We start from the raw sequence: 22,200 nt of genomic DNA on the forward strand, positions 1-22,200 counted from the left end.
CTGTTTACCTGTGTCCCATCACGGCAGCTTACCCTGTCTTATGATCTCCTGTTTACCAGTGCCCCATCGCTGCAGTGGTCAGTTAGGAATCATACCTGCTCCAACTCATGCAACTTAGATGGAGATCGGTGTAGAGCGAGCGGTATTATTAGCTGTAGATAGTAGTTCTTAATCTCTTCCTCGGTCTATAAGACAGTCACAAGGGAGATCTATGCTGCTTCTGGGGCACTCTTCAAGTGGCACCCAGATATTGTTGGCATGTTGCTGGCATCCCCACTACATACTCATCTGCTTGGGACATGTTCCGGAAATTCAGAATTAGTGACGTGTCTGAAGTTGACGTGTTTCACTATGTCATACGTAGCTTTGTCAAGATAACGGGCTACTCTTCCTCCTCTCCATAAAGCGGAGTTCCACTCACAAGTGGCACTTCTGCTTATCGGTCTCTCCCCCATGTTTTTGACCGGTACCCTGTCCCCACTTCCGTCGGACCTCGCCATGTCAGAAGTTCTGCCTCCTCCTTTCTCTGCTTCCAGGCCAGTAACCGTGCATGCTCAGTAGGATCCCAGCCGTGAAGTCGCAAGGCTTCACTGCTGGGTTCCCTTACCGGCGATGGCGGCGACAACACCCAACAGCTGATGGAAATATCTGCTGCGGTGCCAACATCGCTGGATTCCAGGACAGGTAAGTGTCCTAATATTAAAAGTCAGCAGCTACAGTATGTGTAGCTGCTGACTTAATTTTTGGAGGAGGAGGCCGGAACACCACAACAGGGAACAGAGCTGTCGTGTAGAAGGCGCCGTCTAGAAGTTGTCTTTTAAAGTGGTATGTTTTACGAAGCATAGATTACAAAGTTTTCCTATATGAAAGGATCTTAATGCTTTTCTCTACGTCATCTATATCAAAGGAATGAGCCAAAGGGAACTTGAGAGATATATGTATATAGTCGATTAAAACATACTATTCTTATAGATTGGGTTTACGCAATGACATGGGTGTGTATACAAACTATAATACCTTCTGCTGGGGATAGACCGAGAGACTACTGCCGTTAGATCGGTTAGCTCCGTGTTTAACCCTAAAGGTATCAGGGCTCTTAACTTGTAAATCTACCATTTTTTCTTTTCAATTTTAGGACCTAGATTCCCTTTTATTCTCATTTCCTCAGTTTCCTCCATGTACTTTTTGAAAGTGTTTCGCCAATGGTTTTTCTGGGCCTTTCTTTCATGTCTCTCATATGCTCGCCTATCCTCACTGGTAGCTGTCTTTGTATTACCAATATAGAATTTATTGCAGGGGCAGGTCAGCATATTGATGACCTTTGTTGTAAAACAATTGATAAAGGTACCTGATCTTATACTTGTTCATTCTCAGAGTCTGTGAAAGTGGCTGTACGATCCACAAAGGGGCACATTTGGCATTTGCCACATGGAAACATCCCCTTTGATCTAGGGTACGTAGTTAACGAGTTTTCATTATGAGGGAATGAATGATGCTTCACAACCTTATTATTGCTTAACCCATACAGGGCCTAAATGTTTTCAATGCATATCCATATACACGTGACTATGGTGATAGTTCACTAGTAGACTACAACCCTTGATAACACCGCATTATCTGGTTATAGAAGTGGCCTAAAGTGTAGGACAGCCGAAAGGACCTGTGTGAATATTTGCCTAAGCATTCCTTTTTCTTTTTTCTATACTCCGTAAGTGCACCTGTTGTCCAAAATGGGCAATAAGCTCTGAAAAAATTAAAATAAAAATCCGTGATTCATGGCAATGTTATCAGCAACGCGGGGGGGGGGGGGATGCACACTTCAAAAATCAGGTGGAACTCCGCTTAAGGGGCCAGTTCACACCATGTGCAGTCCAGTGCGGGTTTTTTTTTTCTTTTCTGCATCAAAAATGCATGGATAGTAGGTTATATGGTTTTCAATGGCAAAGTTCACACCAGTGTGGACAGTTCAGTGATTTCCGGTTCCAGAAAAACTAGAACATGCTGCATTTTTTTTTTCTGCACTGGATGACGGTAAAATGCACTTGCACACACATGTCCTTATTTAAGAATAAGAAAAAAAGAGGGGGAAAAAATGCATCGGACTGCATACAAAACGCGTAAAAAAACGTGCATGCAGAAAAGCATCTGGACTGCTTTTATATGGTATGAACTGGCCCTAAGATATTGTGAGTCCTACAGATGAACTCAATGGTGGAGAGGTTAGGGGTAGAACAGCCCACTTCTCAGAAACCGATTTTCCTTTTTGATTTTTCTTTTTTTTTTTTTCATTTTTGAAATGCGTTTAAATGTGTTACTTGAACATTGTAGTGTGCATAGCAAGTCAGAGGCTGTGGTTTTTTTTTTTTTTTGCTGCTTTACACTTTTTGGATTCAGCAGGTCCTTAAAAAAGGGGTTACAAAAACATACATTTAAGAAATATGATGTGCGATACAATAACTATAGACTGCAGTCAGTTTAACTTTTTCAGTGTTGCGTGATGGATGCACTTTTATTTAAGCTTGGCAGTCTTTTGTGTACACCCACCACATACTCCAAACATGTTGCAGTATGAAAACACTGATGATTACAGCTCCTTTGCTGAAGTTAACTTTATATGGGCATGAGAAACTCAAAAGATTTACAAGTGTTTTTCATTATGGCCTAAATCATGACACCAGTAAGCAAGAGCAGTTATATTGCAAAACCTTGTCTTCAAAATGAGTAGTTTGTGAAAGGGTACCTGTCACCCACAGATAACCATATATTCAAGAATAAACTCCATCCATAATGTTTAATATGTATTTCTATGGTTCTGGTGGTTTTTGCTGGCATTAAACCACTCTGTTGCTACTCATGAAATGGAAGCACCCCGTACAGAATGAATACTACTTACCTTTCTGGTGGGCTGTCAGTCCAGTCTTCTGGAATCTTTAGCATCCAAAACTTAACTTTCAGGGTGTGTTGCCCTCAAAGTGTGGTTCTACATGCTGGCCAGTGGGATGAATAATATCCCAAAACAGTAGGCCAGGGCATCTGACACAGTTGGAAATGTTCCGTAACAGCAGCAGCCATTGTTTCAAGCTGGTCACAGATTGTTCCATTTTTTTATTCAGCCTTCTGGCTGAACGAAGAAAAAAAAATTAGATTCCTCCATCCACACAATCCTAGGTGGATAGAGGAATGCTCCCCGCTGCAGCCCATGGTCGAGAGAATTTTTCAGTTAGCCCATTTGCTGGATCAACTCCACTGTTAAGCTGGAGTGGCTACACTTAGATTGAAATTCGGCTGGTCCCTGCTGAACCAGGCAAATTTCGATCCACCTATAGACAGCTTAAGAAAGATGGACTCCTCACCCATCGGGTAAGTATTGGCCATCTTCATTTACAGGGTGTTTTTAATGTCTCTTCTTATTTTAAAGGGTCTTCTTTTGGTCCCACAGGGGCTCTTCTGCAGCTAGACTTACCAACTATTTCTAGTGACCCTTGAGAATCAATTGGCTGAATGATGGTTGCAGCAGAACTTTGGGGATATCTCACTACTTTAACCCCCAGGAGGCAAAGTTTTCAAAAACTAGTTCAGTTCAGAGTGTATCTGGCCCGTAAAGGAAACCTTGAAAAATGGGAGCAGCCAGAGCTCACTTGGTTTTAAAGGTGCAAGCTCTATGGCTGGCTCTTTTTTCTGGCTTCATTGCCTAGTAAGTTACTGACTGGAACAAGCATGCCAGATAGGTGTCCAGATTACTGAGGCTTAAATGGCTGCATGGTTGTTCCAGGCTGGTGACTGGCTAGGTGTTGAAGCCAGTAAAGTCCTTGTTGGTAATTTCTGTGCGGTTATGCTGTACTCTTCAAAATCTTGGCTTTAAGCTGACCATACAGATTTTCATTTTTCAGGGAAAAATTGTTCATCAGAACATTCTTTCTTGTCATCGTTGAGTCAACTAATTTTGTTCAGAGGCCCTTAAAATTTTATCCAGACCTGCAATTTGAATGGAATCCCAGATGCATCACACAGGCTTTAAAACCGTATATAAATTTTCCAGTACAAAACCAACTTTATAGCTAGGATTTACTTAAGAAAAATTTTCCAGTCTGCGCCTTCAAATCTTCTTGTCACTACAGTCTAAAAACGAAGGTCAATTTGACCCCACTAATAGAAAATCAAATGTTCCGAAATATTACAATTTTTTTACTGGTGTATGGCCAACTTTAGATATCCTTTTAAAAGCAAGGATGGACACATTTCAGAAACCAGGCAATGGTCCTTTAACAATTACAGCTGGCACCTAACTTCTGAGGTTTTCTTATTAGTCAAAGCTAGCTCCAAAAAAAAAAAAAATCGTGCTGACGACTGGATTGGGCCCTGCATTCCATATTTATTTGTCCACCCCTGCTTTAGTATATTAGTTGAATGTGAATATCAATCCTAAAAGTTTTTTTTTCTTCTAGTTTTGGATAGAGTGGGAAAGGTTTACAAGTCCTAAAGAGTTTACTGCTATCCAGGACTCAAGATGGGAATGAGATATAACCCATGCTCTCTGTAGGTTAACTTTTATGAATGGCCAACTTATTTAATTGATCAAATTCTTTCAGCCAGCCTTGCATTATCAATTCAGATGCAGATATTATTTATGAGCTGTGCCTCTGTAATCTTTATCTGCTTTGCTGCATAGATATAACATGATGCTTTGCGACTTTTATGTGCAAAATACAAAATAAAGACATAAAAATGCGGTGTAAAGATATAATGGCATGAATGGCGGCACATCTTAGCTCAGCAAGCTCCTTGACAAAGATTCCCATAATAGCCTCACTGAGTTACATTACCCTTGAAGAGCTTTTCCTAAAAATGGAAGAGCCACAGGCAGTGCTGTCACCCCTTGGGGCTCATCATGTTCTGTTGGTAATCCCCTCTAGTCCAAGCAGAGGAGACTTTTCTTTTCTAACCCTTCCTTGCTGAATAGATCTGAGCGCCGTCTGATTGTAGAATTCTATGGCACTGTTCACCGCGCTTCCCATTAATTATGGCTGGCATCACGGGCTGATAACTTAATACAAAAACACTGGTCGTGTTTGTGTGTCCTGTGGAGGTTCACACATGCTGGGCATTATCCCAGTGCCTTCATTTTATTTATGTGGAATTACTTGTGTATGACTTTTTATTATGTGTGTTTAGTATTGTAGTCCAAGCTGATGAGAAATTACCTCTATTGTAGGAATGGAAGGCTTGGTCTAGCCAAAACCGGAATAAGTAAATATAAATGGGAGCTATTTTAGCACCCTGGGTCTCTTACCATGAAACTCAGAACTTTTTTTTTTTTTAGGCAGGAGTTAGGACATTTGTCACATTTTATGGTCATCTGTGTTCCCACTGGGAGTTGCTACAGAAAGTGATGGGAAATCCAATTTACAGTTGTCACTGGAGCAAGAGGTGAGTGGAAGTCGTCAAATGGTCAATCTTGTCCTGGTGTCAACTGCTAAAGATGGGAATTTTCCTCACTTCGGGGAAATTTCCCACCACCACTTCCTATCATATGACTCGACCAGGAAGAGAACTTTTTACAGGAAGGCACAGACAGAAATTTTGATGTTCCATTACGCCTAGCAGCACTGAAGGTTATCAATTCAAATCCTAACCATGACACGACCTGCGTGGAGTTTGCATGTTCTTTCTCTGCCTGGGTGGGTTTCCTCCGGGTACCTCACACACTCCAAAGACATGCCAGTAGGTTAATTGGATCCTGTCTAAATTGACCGTAGTGTATGTGTGTTAGGGACCTTAGATTGTAAGCTCTTTGAGAGCAGGGATTTGTAAGCTCTTAGAGAGCAGGGATTGAAGTGACTGTAATATATATGTTTGTTTAAAGCGCTGCGTAAATTGAAAGCACTATATATTAAGTACCTGTTATAAATAAAAAGTGGCTCAACTGCAGAATTCCATTAACACCGCTAAAGGCCCGTACACTACACACGATAAGAAAATCAAAAGTAAAATTTCGTCCGATGAACGATCTGCCGATTTTCGGATTATTAGTATAGTGCTTTCGACAGCCGATTACGAATTTTCAGATGACAAAAACTGGATGTGCAGGCTATAAAATTTTTATCGTACATGAACACATCTGATTTTCGTTTAGTACAGTTTTTGTCCAAAAAAATCCTCATAAGAGCAAGACTAGGCGTGCTCGGAAACTAGAAAATACATACAAAACAATTCAACACATGACATCAGTTCTGAAGTTAAATTCTGTCGTACGAAAATTTTTGTATGAAAGTAACCTCTTCACTTTCCAAATGAGACTAGCATGCAACAACAAACTATAAAGAAAATTTGTCCGATAGATCGTGTGTAGGAGGCTTAACCTTCTCTTTCTTAAGCCCCGTACACACGCACAGATTGTTGGCCAACCGATCGGCCGTCTTTTGTCAGTGTTGGTTGAAATGTGCTCTAGACTTGCACTGGACTTTTGTTGGCCAACAAAAACCAACTTCAGAAGTGATGTCATGTGATGGTTGATTTTCTGTGTGTTTTTTCTTCTCTGAGCATGCCCAGTCTTGCTCATATGATTTTTGTCTGCCGAAATCTGTACTGACTGAGGAACAAACGGCCGTTCTTTGTTGGCCAACAAAAATTTTATAGCATGCACACCAGACACCGAAAATTCGCAGTTGGTTGTCGGAAGCATCATACTAACAAGCCTACAATCGGCAGATCGGACGTTGGCTGACAATTTATGGCCAACAATCTGTGCGTGTGTATGGGGCTTAAGGCTGCAAAAACATTGGACAGAGGTGTTTGCATGCCCCGGTTGCAGTGCTTTGTTTTGTTGCCTGAGCCAAAACTGATCACTTCTGCCATGCACTGTGGGCAGTACCATGGCAGAACACAACCAATTCAAGCAGATGGGGTTTCAATGCAAGCTCCCCAAAACCATGTGCAATGTATGCAGTTGCAGCGTTTTGGTGTGGCTTTTATGGGATTAAAACCAGCAGTTTGGAGTTGTAGTATCTCCCCCTCACTGCTTGTCAGATGCTGATCGCTTTTCAGAGGCAGGGCAGTTTAGAAGCAAGCCCACACTTCTCCTTAGCCATTTCTATTTACCCTTTGCTTGTTACTTCAGCAGCAAAAATTGGCACTTTTGTCAACTTGAATTTCAGTTGTGGCTGGTATGCAATGGATTTTGCAAAAGAACAAAGCATAAGGGCAAAGAACCTTTCTCAGCTAAACCGTTCACTTACATTCACATTTACATTAAGGTGAATGCTAAATAACATTTCTATACGTTGTTGTGTTTTTTTTTTTTTTTTTATTTTTTACAAAAAGTTTTAATCGGTTCTATATATTGAATTTGATTCACCTATACATAGATGGAAATGTCAAATTAGGCAGACTTGGATTTGTGAGTGCAACAATATTTGACGTTGGTACAGTATGTGTGGCATATAGTATATGTAGGATAAAGTAGAATTCCAGGTAAAGGGAAAAGTGAACCCTTTTAATCAATATAGTAATAAAATTGGAATATCATTTTTTTTAAGTATGGAAAGTTTAAATCTTATTGTCATTTATATTAATTTTTGGCTTGTAAAGTGCTGTAAGGCTAAAGGCTATTTAATGCTGAATTAGCTGAAATTTGAGCCATAGGTGCCCCTATCTGCACTACTCGGCTCGACTAAAGTCAGAGGACAGTTGTTTCCAAAGAATCAATGCCCCTATCAAAGCGGACTGTGAGAATAGAATACCTGGCAGGCAGGGAAGATCCATCCAACCACACTGCATGGATGGAGGAATCTCTATAGCCAGCAGGCTGGTGGAGGAGAGGCGAGTAAGGAATTCGAAATTACCCTAATTTCAGAGGGTTTAAGATGCTTGCAGCTATAAGAGTAAGTCGCAAAATAATTCAAGGTTTTAAGCTTTTGACCTAGAGGTTTGATGTTTTGAGATTGTGGCCTAGAATTGGTCTCCACACATTTCAACCAAAGGGCTAGTTTACTGTCCTTCAGACTTGAGGGCCAGATTGTGGCCAGCGGGGATAGAAAATGTTTGGCCCTGAAGTTTGGAGACTCCTAAGCCCCGTACACACGTACCGATTGTCGGCCGTAAATATTCGGCCAACGACCGATCGGCCGATTGTATGCTTGTTAGTATGATGCTTCCGACAGCCGACAGCGCATTTTCGGCCGAACAGAATCTGTTGTGCAGGCATTAAAATTTTTGTTGGCCAACACCAGAACGGCCGATTGTTCCTCAGTCAGTACAGAATTCGGCCGACAATCAGCAGATTTGCAAGACTGGGCATGCTCAGAGAAGAAAAAACACACGGAAAGTTAACCATCACATGACATCACTTCTGCAGTCGGCTGTTGTTGGCCGACAAAATTCGTGTGCAGTCTTTTGCACTTTTTAGCGGACAGGACATCCCTGGACAAAAGACGGCCGATCGGTCGGCCGACGATCGGTACGTGTCTACAAGGCACTAGCCTAGAGGTTTGGTCTAGAAATCAGTTGAGGTTTTGAGATTCTGGGTTCACGTTCCATTTTACACTGGTGACTCACAGGAGACTGAAGCACCGGAGTGACTTCCCGTTGTCCCTTCATTGTCCAGTCTGCAGGCTGGAAGAATGCTGATTAAAGCTGGCCATATATGGTTCTATTTTTTTTTTTTTTTGACTGGCTGAATGAAAAGAAACTGAACCGATTTCCCCCATACACACATTTGTGGTGGATTGCCAAATCTCTGCACTATTGTATTCTGACAGTGAGGAGACTTTCACCGCCCTGATTTCCCACCCCCTCACTGTCAGAATGCACAGACCAGGGCTGGAGCCGTTGGCTGCAGCAGCTGATCGATTGACTTTTATACGATCAGGCAGTTGAACGGAAGTTGATCTGCAGATCAACTTTTGTTAAATTGTAGTGGCCACAAATGGATTGAAATCTAGCCAGTTCAGCAGGAACAAGCCAAATCCATCTATGGCCACCTTAAGGAATCGGCAATTGAGCAGCCATTATTTCCTTGTGGCCATCCATCAGATGAGTGAGTAACGTTGCCATCATTTCAGTTGAAGATGCTTGCAGCTATTAGTAAGAGGACATGTATGGAAGGAAAAATAATTGAGGTTTTGAGATTTTGGCCTAGAGTTCCTTGTGAGAACAGTATGTAGAGTGCGTTGTGTTTTCTGTTTTTTTTTTTTTTGAATCGGAAGGGTTTAGTTCTCTGATTTGAACAGTCTCAGTAAATCACTTTCCTCTATGGCTGACCCATTTAGTTAATTGATAAGCACTCTTTAAATCTGCTATGAAATTGTGTTTACCTGCTGCATGCTGTTATTGGTTATATGTCAGTTGTATGCATTTTAAGTTTTATGACTTTTCTAACCTTGTTTGAGTGATATGATTTATTCTTTTTCTATTTTCCCTTATGCTGATTGCTGGTACAAAACACCGTAAAAAAAAAAAAAAAAAAAAAAAGATTGATTTCAACTTGAAAAGGCTTTTCCATTAGGCTTTTCTAATAAAGCACAATTTGTTTGGATCCTCTTAATTGTCAGCTGGTCTGGGTGGCCTCTGGCTTTGAAAGGCTTCTTGGTTCTGTTATAATGTTCTTAAAGTGTGACCGTTGAGCAGACTGAATGTATCCGCTTTAATGAAACGCATGTGACTTGAGCAGGAGAATAGAAGAAGTTCATCATCTCCAGAAAATCTATGCAGTCAAGCACTTCAGGTTGGCAATCCGAAGTCCTGCCTTGTTGCTAGGATTTAAAAATGGTTTGGATGCTCACTACAAGCATTACAAGAGTGAAAACCAATGGTAGGAAATGCCAGTGTTTTGGCACGGACTTGATGATGCATTCCATGCCAGATCACTGACCTAATGACTAAGGGCTTGTTCACATGTGCAGGAGGGACTGCCGCTCTGCTGAAATGATCCATGCTCGGATCACTTTTTACAGGAGTTTGACCAGTGGCGGCCCGTCCATTAGGGGCGCAGGGGCGCCACCCCCCTCTATCCATGTGTCCGGCCCCCTAATCTACATGCAGGGCACCGGATGCATGGATTCCAATGGGGGATTTTTCTTTTTGATGCACATGATTAGAGCTAGAGGCTCTAATAGGCTTCAAAAAAGGGTGGGCTCGGGGAGCAGAGCACTGCGTCCTGTTGCCAACCAGTTGTGTGATAACAGCGAATGCATATTCGTTATTGTCACACTGATTCTCCTCCTGGCCAATCAGGAAGTGGGTCCTGAGACTTGTTTCCTGATTGCCCAAAAGGAGAAGGCATCCTATTGGCCAAGAAGGAGGGAGGAGACGGCCGCCGAGAGGCAACATAGGGACTGTGGGGAAGCCACCGCCGCCACTGCCTGTCAGTCCCGCGGAGCAAGGTAAGTAAACTGGCACGGTGGGATATGGTGGTGCAGGCTGGAGTGATTGGGGGGGGGGGGGTCTGGTGTGCCGCCTCCCCCCCCCCCCAACCCCCGACTGATGGAGCACAAGCCTCCACTGAGTTTGACAGGTGGTTAGCAGGTGATATGTATACACCCTACACTACCCAATGGTGCGAGTGATGCTTCACTACCCAATTGGTGAGGCTTAAATCAATTACTTCACTAGCGATTACCGAATAGTGTATGGCCATTCATGTGTGTTGCCTATTGAAGTAGCTTTGCCCAATCTGATAACAATTAAAATTTTTATTTCAGGATTTACTGTATGTAGTACATTTATGCAGTCCCAACAATTTGCTCAACACTTTACCAAGCAAAGTTAGAATTCAATAAAAGACGGTTAGGAGGGCCTTGCCCGTGAGAGCTGACAATCTAATAGACAGAAGCCCAGATCTTGCAGCTTGGACCTAGCAGAAATGACAACCTGATCTCCTATCACAAAAGCTTTTCTTTATTAGGAAACCTTGACGATGAATGCACTCTGTATTTAGCTTTGGAAAGGGCAAAGCCCCATTAGACGGGCACATAATGACTTAATATGCACAGTGTTGTATTGCCGATCGTATGTCATTTTCTGTATCACTTGTGCTAAAAATGATGGATGACTCACTGAGGCTTGCTTGCCAGCTGTATCAGTAAACCGGACACATGACCCATAAAACCGAGCAGTCAATATAGATCTATACATAGTTTGCAATTAGCAATGGGATAGGGACCACGCTCGGTCAATGCGTACATAAGACTGTGCAATTGTTGTGGCCATTTTTGGTGGAAGTATGTCTGTTGTGTGATTTATGGCAGCGGACTGCTGGAAGGATTTTATGGTAATGTACCTGTATGCATCGCTTCGTAATGTTACTACATCATTCTGTAACTGAGCAATTAGTGTGGGTTTCAGGCCCGCATAATCCGGGCCCCGGCAGACGTTTGTTAGGAGCCTAAAATCACATGCTGCTAGGCTGGAGTCAGACACTGGATCAGTTGTTATGTTTGTGTTGGTCGCCTGGCTCCTGGGAGTTGTCTGCTACTATTCATCAACATTGGTGCTTCTCTGGATAGAATTGCTGCTTTGAGCATGGATTAATATCCAACATTTGCTGGTTTCCATAAAAGTCTATTCAACGGTGCTAAATGTTTAATTAGCTTTTTGTAAAGGGGAATATTTAGTGGTTCTGTACATAATTTTATTATGATTTAGAAAATAACATTTGAAAACTTCTAGAATGAAATCTAGCATTAGTACAGTGTTTTGCTTTGTTTTCAAGCCAGTAGGTGGCGCTTTTTAGCTTTTTTTGTTTTTAAGACCCCCAAATTTTGCTTTTGAGATCGGAGATGCCTGTTGGTTAATGCACAACTCCAAGCACTGATCCCTGAGTCATGCCTTGGGCTGATGTCACAGGCAACCCTGTCATTGGCAATGTCTTGAAATCCACAGTGAGATTCCAAAGCGGCTGCTTGTTTTTCCCTATGGAAATTGCTCCCTTTGTAGCCAGATGCAGCAAGCGTTTGCTCCCATTGCTGGTGATTGAGGTTCAGGGCGAGCGACATATTGCTGCATCGGGCTACAGAGCGAGCGATTTCCATAGAGACAGACAGGCAGACTGTTGGAGAGCCTACTACTAGTATTTGTCTCTAGTGACAGAATCAACTGTCTGACATCAGTCTTTTCCTGCTGGCTCAGTCCAAGGTTTCAATCAGACAAATTATGCCTCAAAGCATGCTGCTCTGCAATTGGCTAACCCACAGTACTTCTTTGTAAATTAAATGTTTTTTTCCAAAGACAGACTGACCCTTTAAACAAGAGCAACCTAAATTGATTTAGTTTTTGCTCATAACCATGTTTGTCTTGTCGGTGTATATAAAGTAGTGGTCGATGGATATCGGTTTTTCCTTACCGATATTTTGGCCATTGCATATCCGTATCGGCCGATATTTTCATACATTTTAATTTTTTTTTTTACTTGACCGGTACTTTTGTGGAGGGATCTGGGGGTCTAAAAGACCCCAAACCCCTCCTCTGCACTTAAAAGCATTTCGAACGCCAAATTTGGCTGTTTTGAATGCTGTTCTTTTTTTGAATCTGGCGCCAGTACCCGGAAGTGATGTCATGACATCACTTTATTGCTTATATCTTTAACTTGTACATATGTAAGTGGCATATTCAATAACATTTGTAAATGGAATTACGCTATGTGACATCAATTTACTCTTACATGAGCAATATTTGGAACATCGGCCAGTTCCGGGGCCGATACAAATATATCGGCAAAAGTCAATATCGGCCCTTTATATATCGGCCTTGCCGATAATTGGTCGATCCCTAATATAAAGCATTGTATAATATGTTCTGTACTATAAAAATTTGGTTAGAAGTAAATAAAAATCCAAAGTCTCATTACACAGAAGTCTGTTTTTGCTTTCGGAGTTGTGAATTCTCTCTTGTTGTGCCCCGGTTATACTTGCCTGGCAGTCTGCATGGAGTTTATTAGCCTTCCTTTTCAGATTGCCATGTTTTAGCTAACGCAGCACTAAATACCCTTTTATTAATGGGACCTTCTTTCTCTTTGATTTTTCAGCAACCCATTGTGCCTGCTCACCCCATGGCTCCTCCAAGCCCCAGCACAACCAGCAACAACAATAGCAGCAGTAGCAGTAGCAGTTCTGGTTGGGATCAGTTAAGCAAAACGAATTTGTATATTCGAGGACTCCTTCCAAACACCACAGACCAGGACCTAGTGAAGCTATGCCAACCGTAAGTATGGTTATTTATCATTGAGTATTGTGTTATTGTCTTTTTGCATAAAGGACACGTTTATTTATTTTTTTTTGTGTTGCATCCCAGTTTAAAAGGAATATGAACAAGAAATGTTCATACAGTAAGCTAAAGAACAACATTGGTAGTGCAGTAACCTTTAGTTACCAGAGAACCCCTCTAATCTCTGATCTTAAGGCTTCATTCACACCTGAGCGTATCATTTTCAGGCGTTTTTTAGCTTTTTACAGGCGTTTTTTTGGGCTTTTAGGCCCTGTTCATATTTGAACATTTTTCAGCTCCTAAAAGGCTCATCTCTAAAGTCTCAAAACACCCAACAAGCAAAATTATATTCATTTCAATGGCCCCTGTTCAGATATTGAACTGTTTTGTCGCCTGAAGCTCAAAAAAGTACATGAGCTTCTTTTTGGCAGATTACAAGGGTTTTTGTTAGATGTCAATGGCTGCCTCCAAACTCCTGCAAAAAACACCTGAAAAAAGCCCAAAAAATGCCTAAAAACGATACGCTAAGGTGTGAATGGAGCCTTACAGGCGTTTTTTTGGGCTATTTTTTCAGGCTTTTTTTTTTCGGTGTTTGGAGGCAGACATTGACATTTAACAAAAAACACTTGTAATCTGCCAAAAAAGATGCTCATGCTTTTTTGAGCTTCAGACATTTTGCTTCAGGCTACAAAACGCTCATATCTGAACAGGGGCCATTGAAATTAATAGGATTTAGCTTGTTGGGCGTTTTGAGACTTCAGAGATGAGCGTTTTACGAGCTGAAAAACACTCAGGTGTGAACAGGGCCTTATGGAAGTCTTATTGTTCTCTGAGTGTTGTGATTTTGCACAGCATAGCTGCTCTATTGTTTTAAAGGTAAATTAGTCTAGATCAGTGTGTGGTCCAGTTCTATTTATCAGTATTAGCCTAGCCTGAATTATCCCATTAAAAATAAATTTTCTAAAACTGTACTAGGCAAGTGAACACTGGACTATTATTGGTTGTTTTGGCGAACACCGAAAACCTTTGCATGGAGTCTTGTGCAAGCGCTGTGGTCTTTCCAAACTGTAAGAGAACCCTAAAATTTAAATATCTGAGACTAGATAGCACTACCATAGGCATGCACACAGGGTGTGCCGGGTGTGTTTGGGAACACCCTAATCACCCTGTGCCATACCTCCCCTACTGCCCTGGATTGTACGGGACCATCCCAAGGTTTAAATTAAATCCCCGTTTGCCAAAGACGTCTATGTCCCATGATTTTGATGCGCTTTCTGACAGTGCACCAAAACCATGCTTTTTAGTTTTTGGTTTTAGAAAGCACACTATAACTGTAAGAACTAATAGAAGTCTATGGCAAACCGGAGCCAGCCCACATGAAAACCGCTGATACACTGCGCTGTACCCATAGTTCAGCAAAATCGCACCATATCCATGTGAAAGCGCCCTATTGGGGGGAGGGAGGGCCAAAAGCATACTTTATGGGTACAGTCAGGCTTTTGTTTAATTTAACCCGGCTCCTCTAAGCCCCTCCTACTGTAAATGCATTTGGCCACACTCACTGTTCTTTGTGTCTTTGGGCTTTGAGCATTGGGCTGCACATCCGAATGCGATGGGCTGCACACACCTATGAGCAGTACTATGTTTGACGTAATCAGTTAAAATTGCAGTGCTGTAGCTATTGAAGACAAGTTCAACTTTCACATGATAGACCGGTATACAGAAAATTACATTGAATAAAAAAATGTTTTAATAGCTTTTGAACCGTTGCATACAGAACTTTTTTAGGTTCAAAATATAAATACATCCACGTGGGGAAAGCGACTCATCTCCTCTGAGGCACCCAAATAGACCTCTTTGGCCGACTGCAAGATATTCACAATGTAGAAAGGGATGCAATACGATGGAATAGATTCATTTGTACAGTGATGGATGTTGCTGATTGATTTTTATGGGTTGATGTACGTTTGCAGTTTACCAAAATGGATGAGCGCTAGGTATCACTATATCCCCCCCCCCCCCCCAATCATCATATTCCATATAAAACCTAACCCAAACCGGGGAGGGGGGGGGGGAGTTTATAAAACAATTAAAATACATTGTAAAATTCTCATGCTCAATTTTTGTGTCCATTTATTATACATAAAAAAGTAATCCATTCAATGTGCCCTTAATAGTGTACCTGAAAACTATTTAATGTGCTCCACACAATTTATGCAGACAAAGTGCACTGCAAATGGTGCTCTTCTTTGATGTCACTCCACCTACCTTCTTCACTGAGACTCACCAGTTTTCTAGAGCCAGACTTTAGATGGCTCTATATGCGCTTGTAATGGTTCCTGGCTCAAAATATCTGGAGATCCTCTTCCACTGTGGTCCCTTTTTCTGCCTTTACAACTAAAGCATGGGTGTCCAACCTGCGGCTCCCCAGCTGTTTTGGAACTACAGGACCCATAAGGCATTGCAAGAAAAGTCCCATCAAGGCATTGCGAGAATGATAGTTGCATGCATGACTCCCAAAGGCAGAGGCATGATGGGACTTGTAATTCCACAACAGCTGGAGGGCTGCAGGTTGGACAGCCATGAACTAAAGGCTGAAAACCAGATCATTGTGCAACCAGTTTATTAAAATGAGTATAACATTTACAAAGATATAGAAATTCACGGACATGCTATGGTGCCTTGACCGCCACCCAGCAAATCCCAGCAGTTTATTAGCCTCCAAAAGAGTCTACCGCTGCTCTTTCAATATGGTGGAGCGGCATGCGTTCCACCAGCCTGAAAATTTTCCTCCACATGCTGTACGTTGCCAGCTGGTCTTTGCCTTACTTGGGGGACCTGCTCCTAAAGAGCTGTAACTCTTCTATAAATGTACAATACATCGTCCAAATTGAGATTTTGAATCTGCAAGACTACAACAAAGTGGAAACAGATGAACAAATAGAGCAGCCCAGTCCATGCAGTAGTATTCATTGATTTCTAAGTTATTAGGAACTTTTGATGAATCACTTGAAAAATTTGTCAGCCGCCTTTGTACGCCCTGTCTAAAACAGAATGCAGAATTGTATTTGGCTGTACACCATGCTGTCCATATTTCACAACCACTTAGCTTAAGTCGGTCTTCAAGAGTAAAAGTGAGTCATTTTTTTCTTTTTTTCTTTCCCGTTTCTGTGCAGTTTGGTAGTAAGACTTCCTGTGAGGTTTGCGAGTCACGCTCCAGTTTTACTCATTTCCAAGCGTTCACCTGAGCGTGTTCACCCATTGAAGACCTTATTTTGTGTCCATCAAAGAATGCTGCCGGCAGTTTTCCTTTTTCTTCCCCGCATTGTGGTGTGATACTCCTAAATTCTTTTAATGACAGGTCTGGTGGACAAATTAAAGAACAGTTGCTTTTTATTTTCAGTTGGGGATTAAAGCTCAATTCCAGGCAAATCGCTAAAAACATAGATGCAAACCATTTGAGAGTTGTTTTTACCTGCCAAAGGATTTTTTTGGCCATTCATTCCTATTATATACACATCTCTGCCACACAGCAGGGCTCTGTATGGCAGGGCGGAAGACCTGATTTTTCTAGGGTGCAGTTATGTATCCCTTACAACCAGGTCTTGTCCCTCCTCCCAGCCTTTGACTGAGCAGTGAAAGAAGAAGCAACCGGCTTGTCAGCGGTCACTCTACTGTCTTATTCTTTATGTCCCTTGTGTACACTTGGGCACTGTGGCACCAATAATTTGTTCCCAGTGCTGCTCCTACCTTCCAGTCTAAGCTCCACCATACAGGGATTGCAAGAGACTGATACCAAGGTACTTGCGCTGGATAGGATGGGACCTCTCTTCTGTGTTTGCCTCGACCTTTTCAAGAACTTCAGCTCTGACAAATTAGGTTGAGTGTACGAACATACAATCTCACAAGAGACCACTGAAAGTATTACTTTAGTACCCAATTGTTGTGCTATATCAAAGTAAAAAGGCATTTAGCCAGGTAGTAATGTATTCTCAACCAATATGGTTGGTAACTTGGCAAGCATAAAATGGATTAACAATGGTAACACAAGTTGGCATATAAGATGACATTTGGCACCCAGAGCGGCATACGCAGTAGCAAGGGCACCTCAAGTGCAGCAGTGAGCAGTAGTAATGTTTAATCTATGGAGTCTGGAACTATACTGCCAGTGCATTTTATATAAGCAATGCTAGCCCTAGACCCACCAGGTATGCACTATCAGTGATGGTAGCATATGGGGCAGGGGAACAAAAGGGGTTTGCAGAATTACTATGGGAGGAGCAGTCCTTTAGGAGTTCTTCTGCCTGCTATAGTTGGGGCCCTTTAAGAGCCTCATTGCACTTAACAGTCCCAGTTAACCTGCATGCAGTATGGGTATGGTAGAGTCTTGGTACAGGTGCAAGGTAGACATGGTTCAGATGTGGTAAATATTCTGTATAATGCGATATAGGGTTGGTATAGGTGCAATCTAGGTTTGAATAAGTGTGGTATAGAGTGCAGTATGGCTTGGGTATACTTGGTGTCCTCGCAATGGTGCAGCGTCAATGGGTGGATAGCCTCTCACCAGTTCATAGAATGCTGCTGTGGACACTCGCTGTAGAATAGGGCCCCCTCAGTCTTTATCTGAAATCCTTCAATCAGCTGTGGGAAGCCAAGGGTGAGTGGACACTCAAGCCTGTCTTCGGTAGCGGTGCTGGATTTGTGATGTGAGTGGTGCTGCATTGTCCCTGATTGACCTCACTCTTTCTCAGATCCCCACTAGCAGATGAATGTTTGGACACAAGAACTTTCCCCGTGCAGTTTAACAAAAATCCTCTCTCCACTCCTACTGCAGTGTCCAATGGGATCTAAAGTTCAGAGTCTGAGGGTCCCCTTATATGGCTGCTGTCCCACATTACAACTCCCAGGATTCTCAGCACTCTGCATAGAAGTCTATAGGCTTTCTTGGTTTTAGCTCTCATCCTGCTGGCCAGAGAAGAATGGTGCCGCATAACAACAATATCTCAGTAGAAGCAGAGAAGAGTAAAAGGCAATGTCTACTCCTCCATAGTGCTATAGCCCAGCACCTGGCTACACATGCCTTTTGCGAGGGCAGCCCACAGCCCTGGAGCATGTTACACCCCAAATATGGGTGTAACGTGTAATATGCCCCAAAAGGAGAAATTATCCTTTTATTGGCCATAGAAATTTTAGAAAGTTTCAGCATGCAGGTAGGATCTGTCCACTGTAAGCATATTTGTTGATCAGTGTAACATGTATATTTGGCTTAACTACGCCTGCATGTTTAGATGAATGGAGGCACAGGCTGATTTTACAGCTTCATGTAGACCAAACCCATCCAATCAGATTTGACAGCAGTTCAAAAATGCGCTGCCATAGATAAAAGATAATGGTTAAACCGGGCAAATGTCATTCCACAAAATCATGTCCCAACAAGGGGTTTATAATCTTTGTGGGTACCTCCTTATCCGATCTGAGCTATTTCACATCTAGTTGAGGGCTGTGGTGCTAAGTCTCTTTTTTAAAGAAGCGATTTAGTATTGTGTGTCCTGGTAGCAGTGGCTATGTCCTAATTTGATATGTGACAGTAAGGGAGTTCACAGAAGTGAAACTGTAAAAATCAGTGATGCTTTCCTCCACGCGTCCTTTTTTATGGTTTCACTTCTCGTTTCTCGAGCTATTGTGTTTATGAAGTGTTTTCTCACCTATCTCGAAGTGAAGATTGACATGATTGACTGTTGATGAAAAAGAAGCCGGATAAGTGTTGTATAGTCTTTTCTAAAAAGTATGGTTAGAATATTTATCTACAGCAGGTTTGCATGGAACTCGAGTCCTGCTAGAGGTTTCTAGAGGTTCCTTGAGCTGGGGCTATATGACCTCCCATTCGATGGTGCCTGCATAATTCTGGGTTCAGCACTACTTTGCAGACCCAGTGGCATCACAGCAATTAGCTTTTTAAGCTGTCCATAAGGTTGACATTCTGACCATCGCTGTAAGGGGGACATTTTTTCCTACTGACCCCCAATATAAGGGGTATTCTTCTACTGACCACCAATTGGTTTCCTAAAACCTGAAATTTATTTTATAATATAAATAATAATAAAAAATTTTAAATATTTTTTTATAGGCACTGATATAATTTTTTTTTTAATTTTTGGTACAGGGTAAAGATGACTTTATTTGCCATGTTTAGTAGGGGACTCCACTAATGAGATCTCTGCCCTGGCATTCCTAGGCTGAGCTAGGGGGGCTGAGCTATCTGCCACATCTTTTATGAACAGGGTCTTCAGTCTCTTTTTTTTTTTTTTTTTTTCTTTTGTTTTTTTTTTTGTTTTTTGTCTATTTTACATAATGAAGAAGACAGTAGGAGTGAGACTCAAATGGTAAGGCAGCAGAGAACGATTTTAGAGGCTAGTGAGAGATGTGATTTTTTTTTTTTGTCTTTACCAAAAGCTGAAATGCCAAAATGCTACTTTAAATTTGATAAAAATACAACCGGGTCATGTAAAGAACACGTAACAAAAAAAAAAAAAAATATATATATATAATAAAATATAATTTAGACCTGACCTGTAACTAATGGCTAAACTACATGGGTTAATTTATCTGCAGTTGTCACTTACATCTGGTTGCAGATTGCCATTATTGCCCAAACGTCCCCCACCACTGTTTTGTGTTGCTATTCGTGTCATAATAAAAAAAATAAAAAAATATGCAGGCTGCCTTTGCTCTCCTGAAAATGCTAGTTGCCTGGCTAGTCATGTTCATCTTTAGGCTTCAGTACTTTTAAATTAACTGACCAGGAACAAGTATGAAGATCAGAAGCTCTGACTTGAATGGCTCTGTGCTTGTTAAAGTGGTTAGAGTGTATCTGAACCCAAAAACATATACTGAAATTTTCCTTCGATGGAGTGACTGCTGGACCATCAAGGGAAAAGGTAAAAAATATTGCAAATACCTCGTCTTAAAGCGGAGTTCCAGCCACAAAATCGACATAATCGATTTTGTGGCCATCCGCTTGCTCTTCTTCACCTGAAAAGGAATTGGATAGTTAGGATTTTTTTTTTTTTACTTACCTTGTTATTGTAGCAAGAAATACTCGCCTTTCTTCCACTTCCTCCCTCGGCGGCCGCGGCCCGCGCCGTCACTTCCAGTTTGCACTGATTCCTTGGAGCTGAACGTCATCGCTCCCAGGAATCAATGCGATGGCACCGGCCCCGCTCGTCACTTCCTGTGCGCCGCATTCCCTGCTAAACTGCTTCTGGGCATGACGCTGTGTAGGAATGCGGCGCCGCACCGGAAGTGACGAGAGGGGCCGGTGCAGGCGCATTCTGGGAGAAGAAGACACGGAAGAGGACGCAGAAGAGGATCGCGCTGGCTTCAGCTGCCCACAACAGAGATGCAACGCTGGAGAAGAAATTGTAAAAGTGAGTATTTCTTCTTGCAGGTAAGTGCGAACCGGGACAGATCAGAGGCTAGCCATTGTGGAACGTACTAGCCCTGACTGTTCATTGAAATTCTTTTTTTTGTGGCTGGAACTCCGCTTTAATGAAAAAAGTTTGGTGTGCTACAAAAATGATGTGATGTGCAAATATATCAACATAAATATATGCAAATAATATAAAAAATACATTGTAACGCCCCAAACTTTTTTCATTCTCACTTTCATTTCCATTATTGGATCTTTGGTAGCAGCACAAAATATTTCTTACTAGCGCACTCTCTCACTCTTTTTTTTTTTTTCAAATACCTTGTCTTGTCCGAAGGTGGCTAAGCTCAGCTCAGTTTATCTATGGAGGGGTCCATTCTCACCGAAGCTGGACTTCAAACCTGTCTTCTTCTCCATCTGCATTATATGGAGGGTGGGGATTGGTAGTTTACAAAAGGAGATCTTTGTTTTTTATTTCCTGCAAAATCAACAGCTTTTTCTGTACCTGATGCAGCCACCACATCGAATGACTGGTAAGTTGCAATTATGTTTTTGTTTTGGGCATCAATATCCTAGAACATGACATCTGAGCGAGTTTTATTTTTAGCATTAGCTGCCTGCATCTTTCTGCCATGACATTTTTAGTGAGTGCTCTAGATTGAGTATATGATGATCACCATGATCTGCAATCATTGCTATTAGTATTGCAAGACAGTGGTAGCAAAACCTTCATTTTGTATCCCCCCCTACCCTGCTCAATTAGACATATATGTCCATCCTTTTTATGATTGGATTTTTCCTTGCTACTCTGGACATAATTACTCCCTGGTACATTAGACTTTATTATTGAAGGGATTTGGAAGTGTCCTTATGGACCTCCTGTATGGCTTTATGTCCTCAAACAATGGTAACCATGGATTAGGAAAACGATAAAGGAAAATTGAATGCTCGCCCGTCATGGATGAAAGTGTCCGGTGGAATATGAAGAGAGCTGGAGAAATGTTCTTTGAAAAAAAAATATATTTTGTATGCTCAGTTGCAAGAATAGAGTGACATGTAAAAATGTGTCTAGGGTGCATATAAACCTCCTTACCCGTCATGTACTGGGATATTTTTGTAGAACCTCCCAATTTGTGAAAAATCATTAAAAATGATGTAACTGATGAAGTAGAGGATGGGAGGGTGCTGTCCACAAGAGCTCACAATTGAAGGGTGATCATTAGTTGACCATTCTGTCATCTTGCCAACTTTCAGCCAAACCAGTCGAGTGATATACCGGTATATATTTTTTTTGCTTGCAGGCATCATATGGGTCCTGCAAGTCGATTGATCGTGGTTGTTTTTTTGTGTCGGGTAACTGACAGTTAATAAAGCATCTTACAGTACAGAAGCCACATGCTGAATGATGGAAACATTTGTGTTTTTTTGTGTCGGGTAACTGACAGTTAATAAAGCATCTTACAGTACAGAAGCCACATGCTGAATGATAGAAACATTTGTGCATTGTAAGAGTGGGAAAAATGAAATGTTTCCTTAGGAGAAATGTAGCCTTAGGATTTACAGGCCACAGAAAA

General features: G+C 41.8%; 1 protein-coding gene across 6 annotated transcripts in view; it reads left to right on the forward strand.

Annotated features, from left to right (window-relative positions):
- The window catches only part of RBMS1 (RNA binding motif single stranded interacting protein 1), a 532,988-nt gene that overhangs the window by 351,945 nt on the left and 158,843 nt on the right, over positions 1–22,200 (forward strand). For all 6 annotated transcript variants that reach the window (XM_082261033.1, XM_082261035.1, XM_082261032.1 and 3 more), the window contains exon 2: positions 13,019–13,194. In XM_082261033.1, the coding sequence (XP_082117159.1) occupies positions 13,019–13,194 (176 nt within the window). The remainder of the gene's footprint in view (positions 1–13,018; positions 13,195–22,200) is intronic.

The sequence above is a fragment of the Pelophylax lessonae genome (assembly GCF_965119305.1).
Source record: "Pelophylax lessonae genome assembly, chromosome: 6".
Classification (NCBI taxonomy): domain Eukaryota; kingdom Metazoa; phylum Chordata; class Amphibia; order Anura; family Ranidae; genus Pelophylax; species Pelophylax lessonae.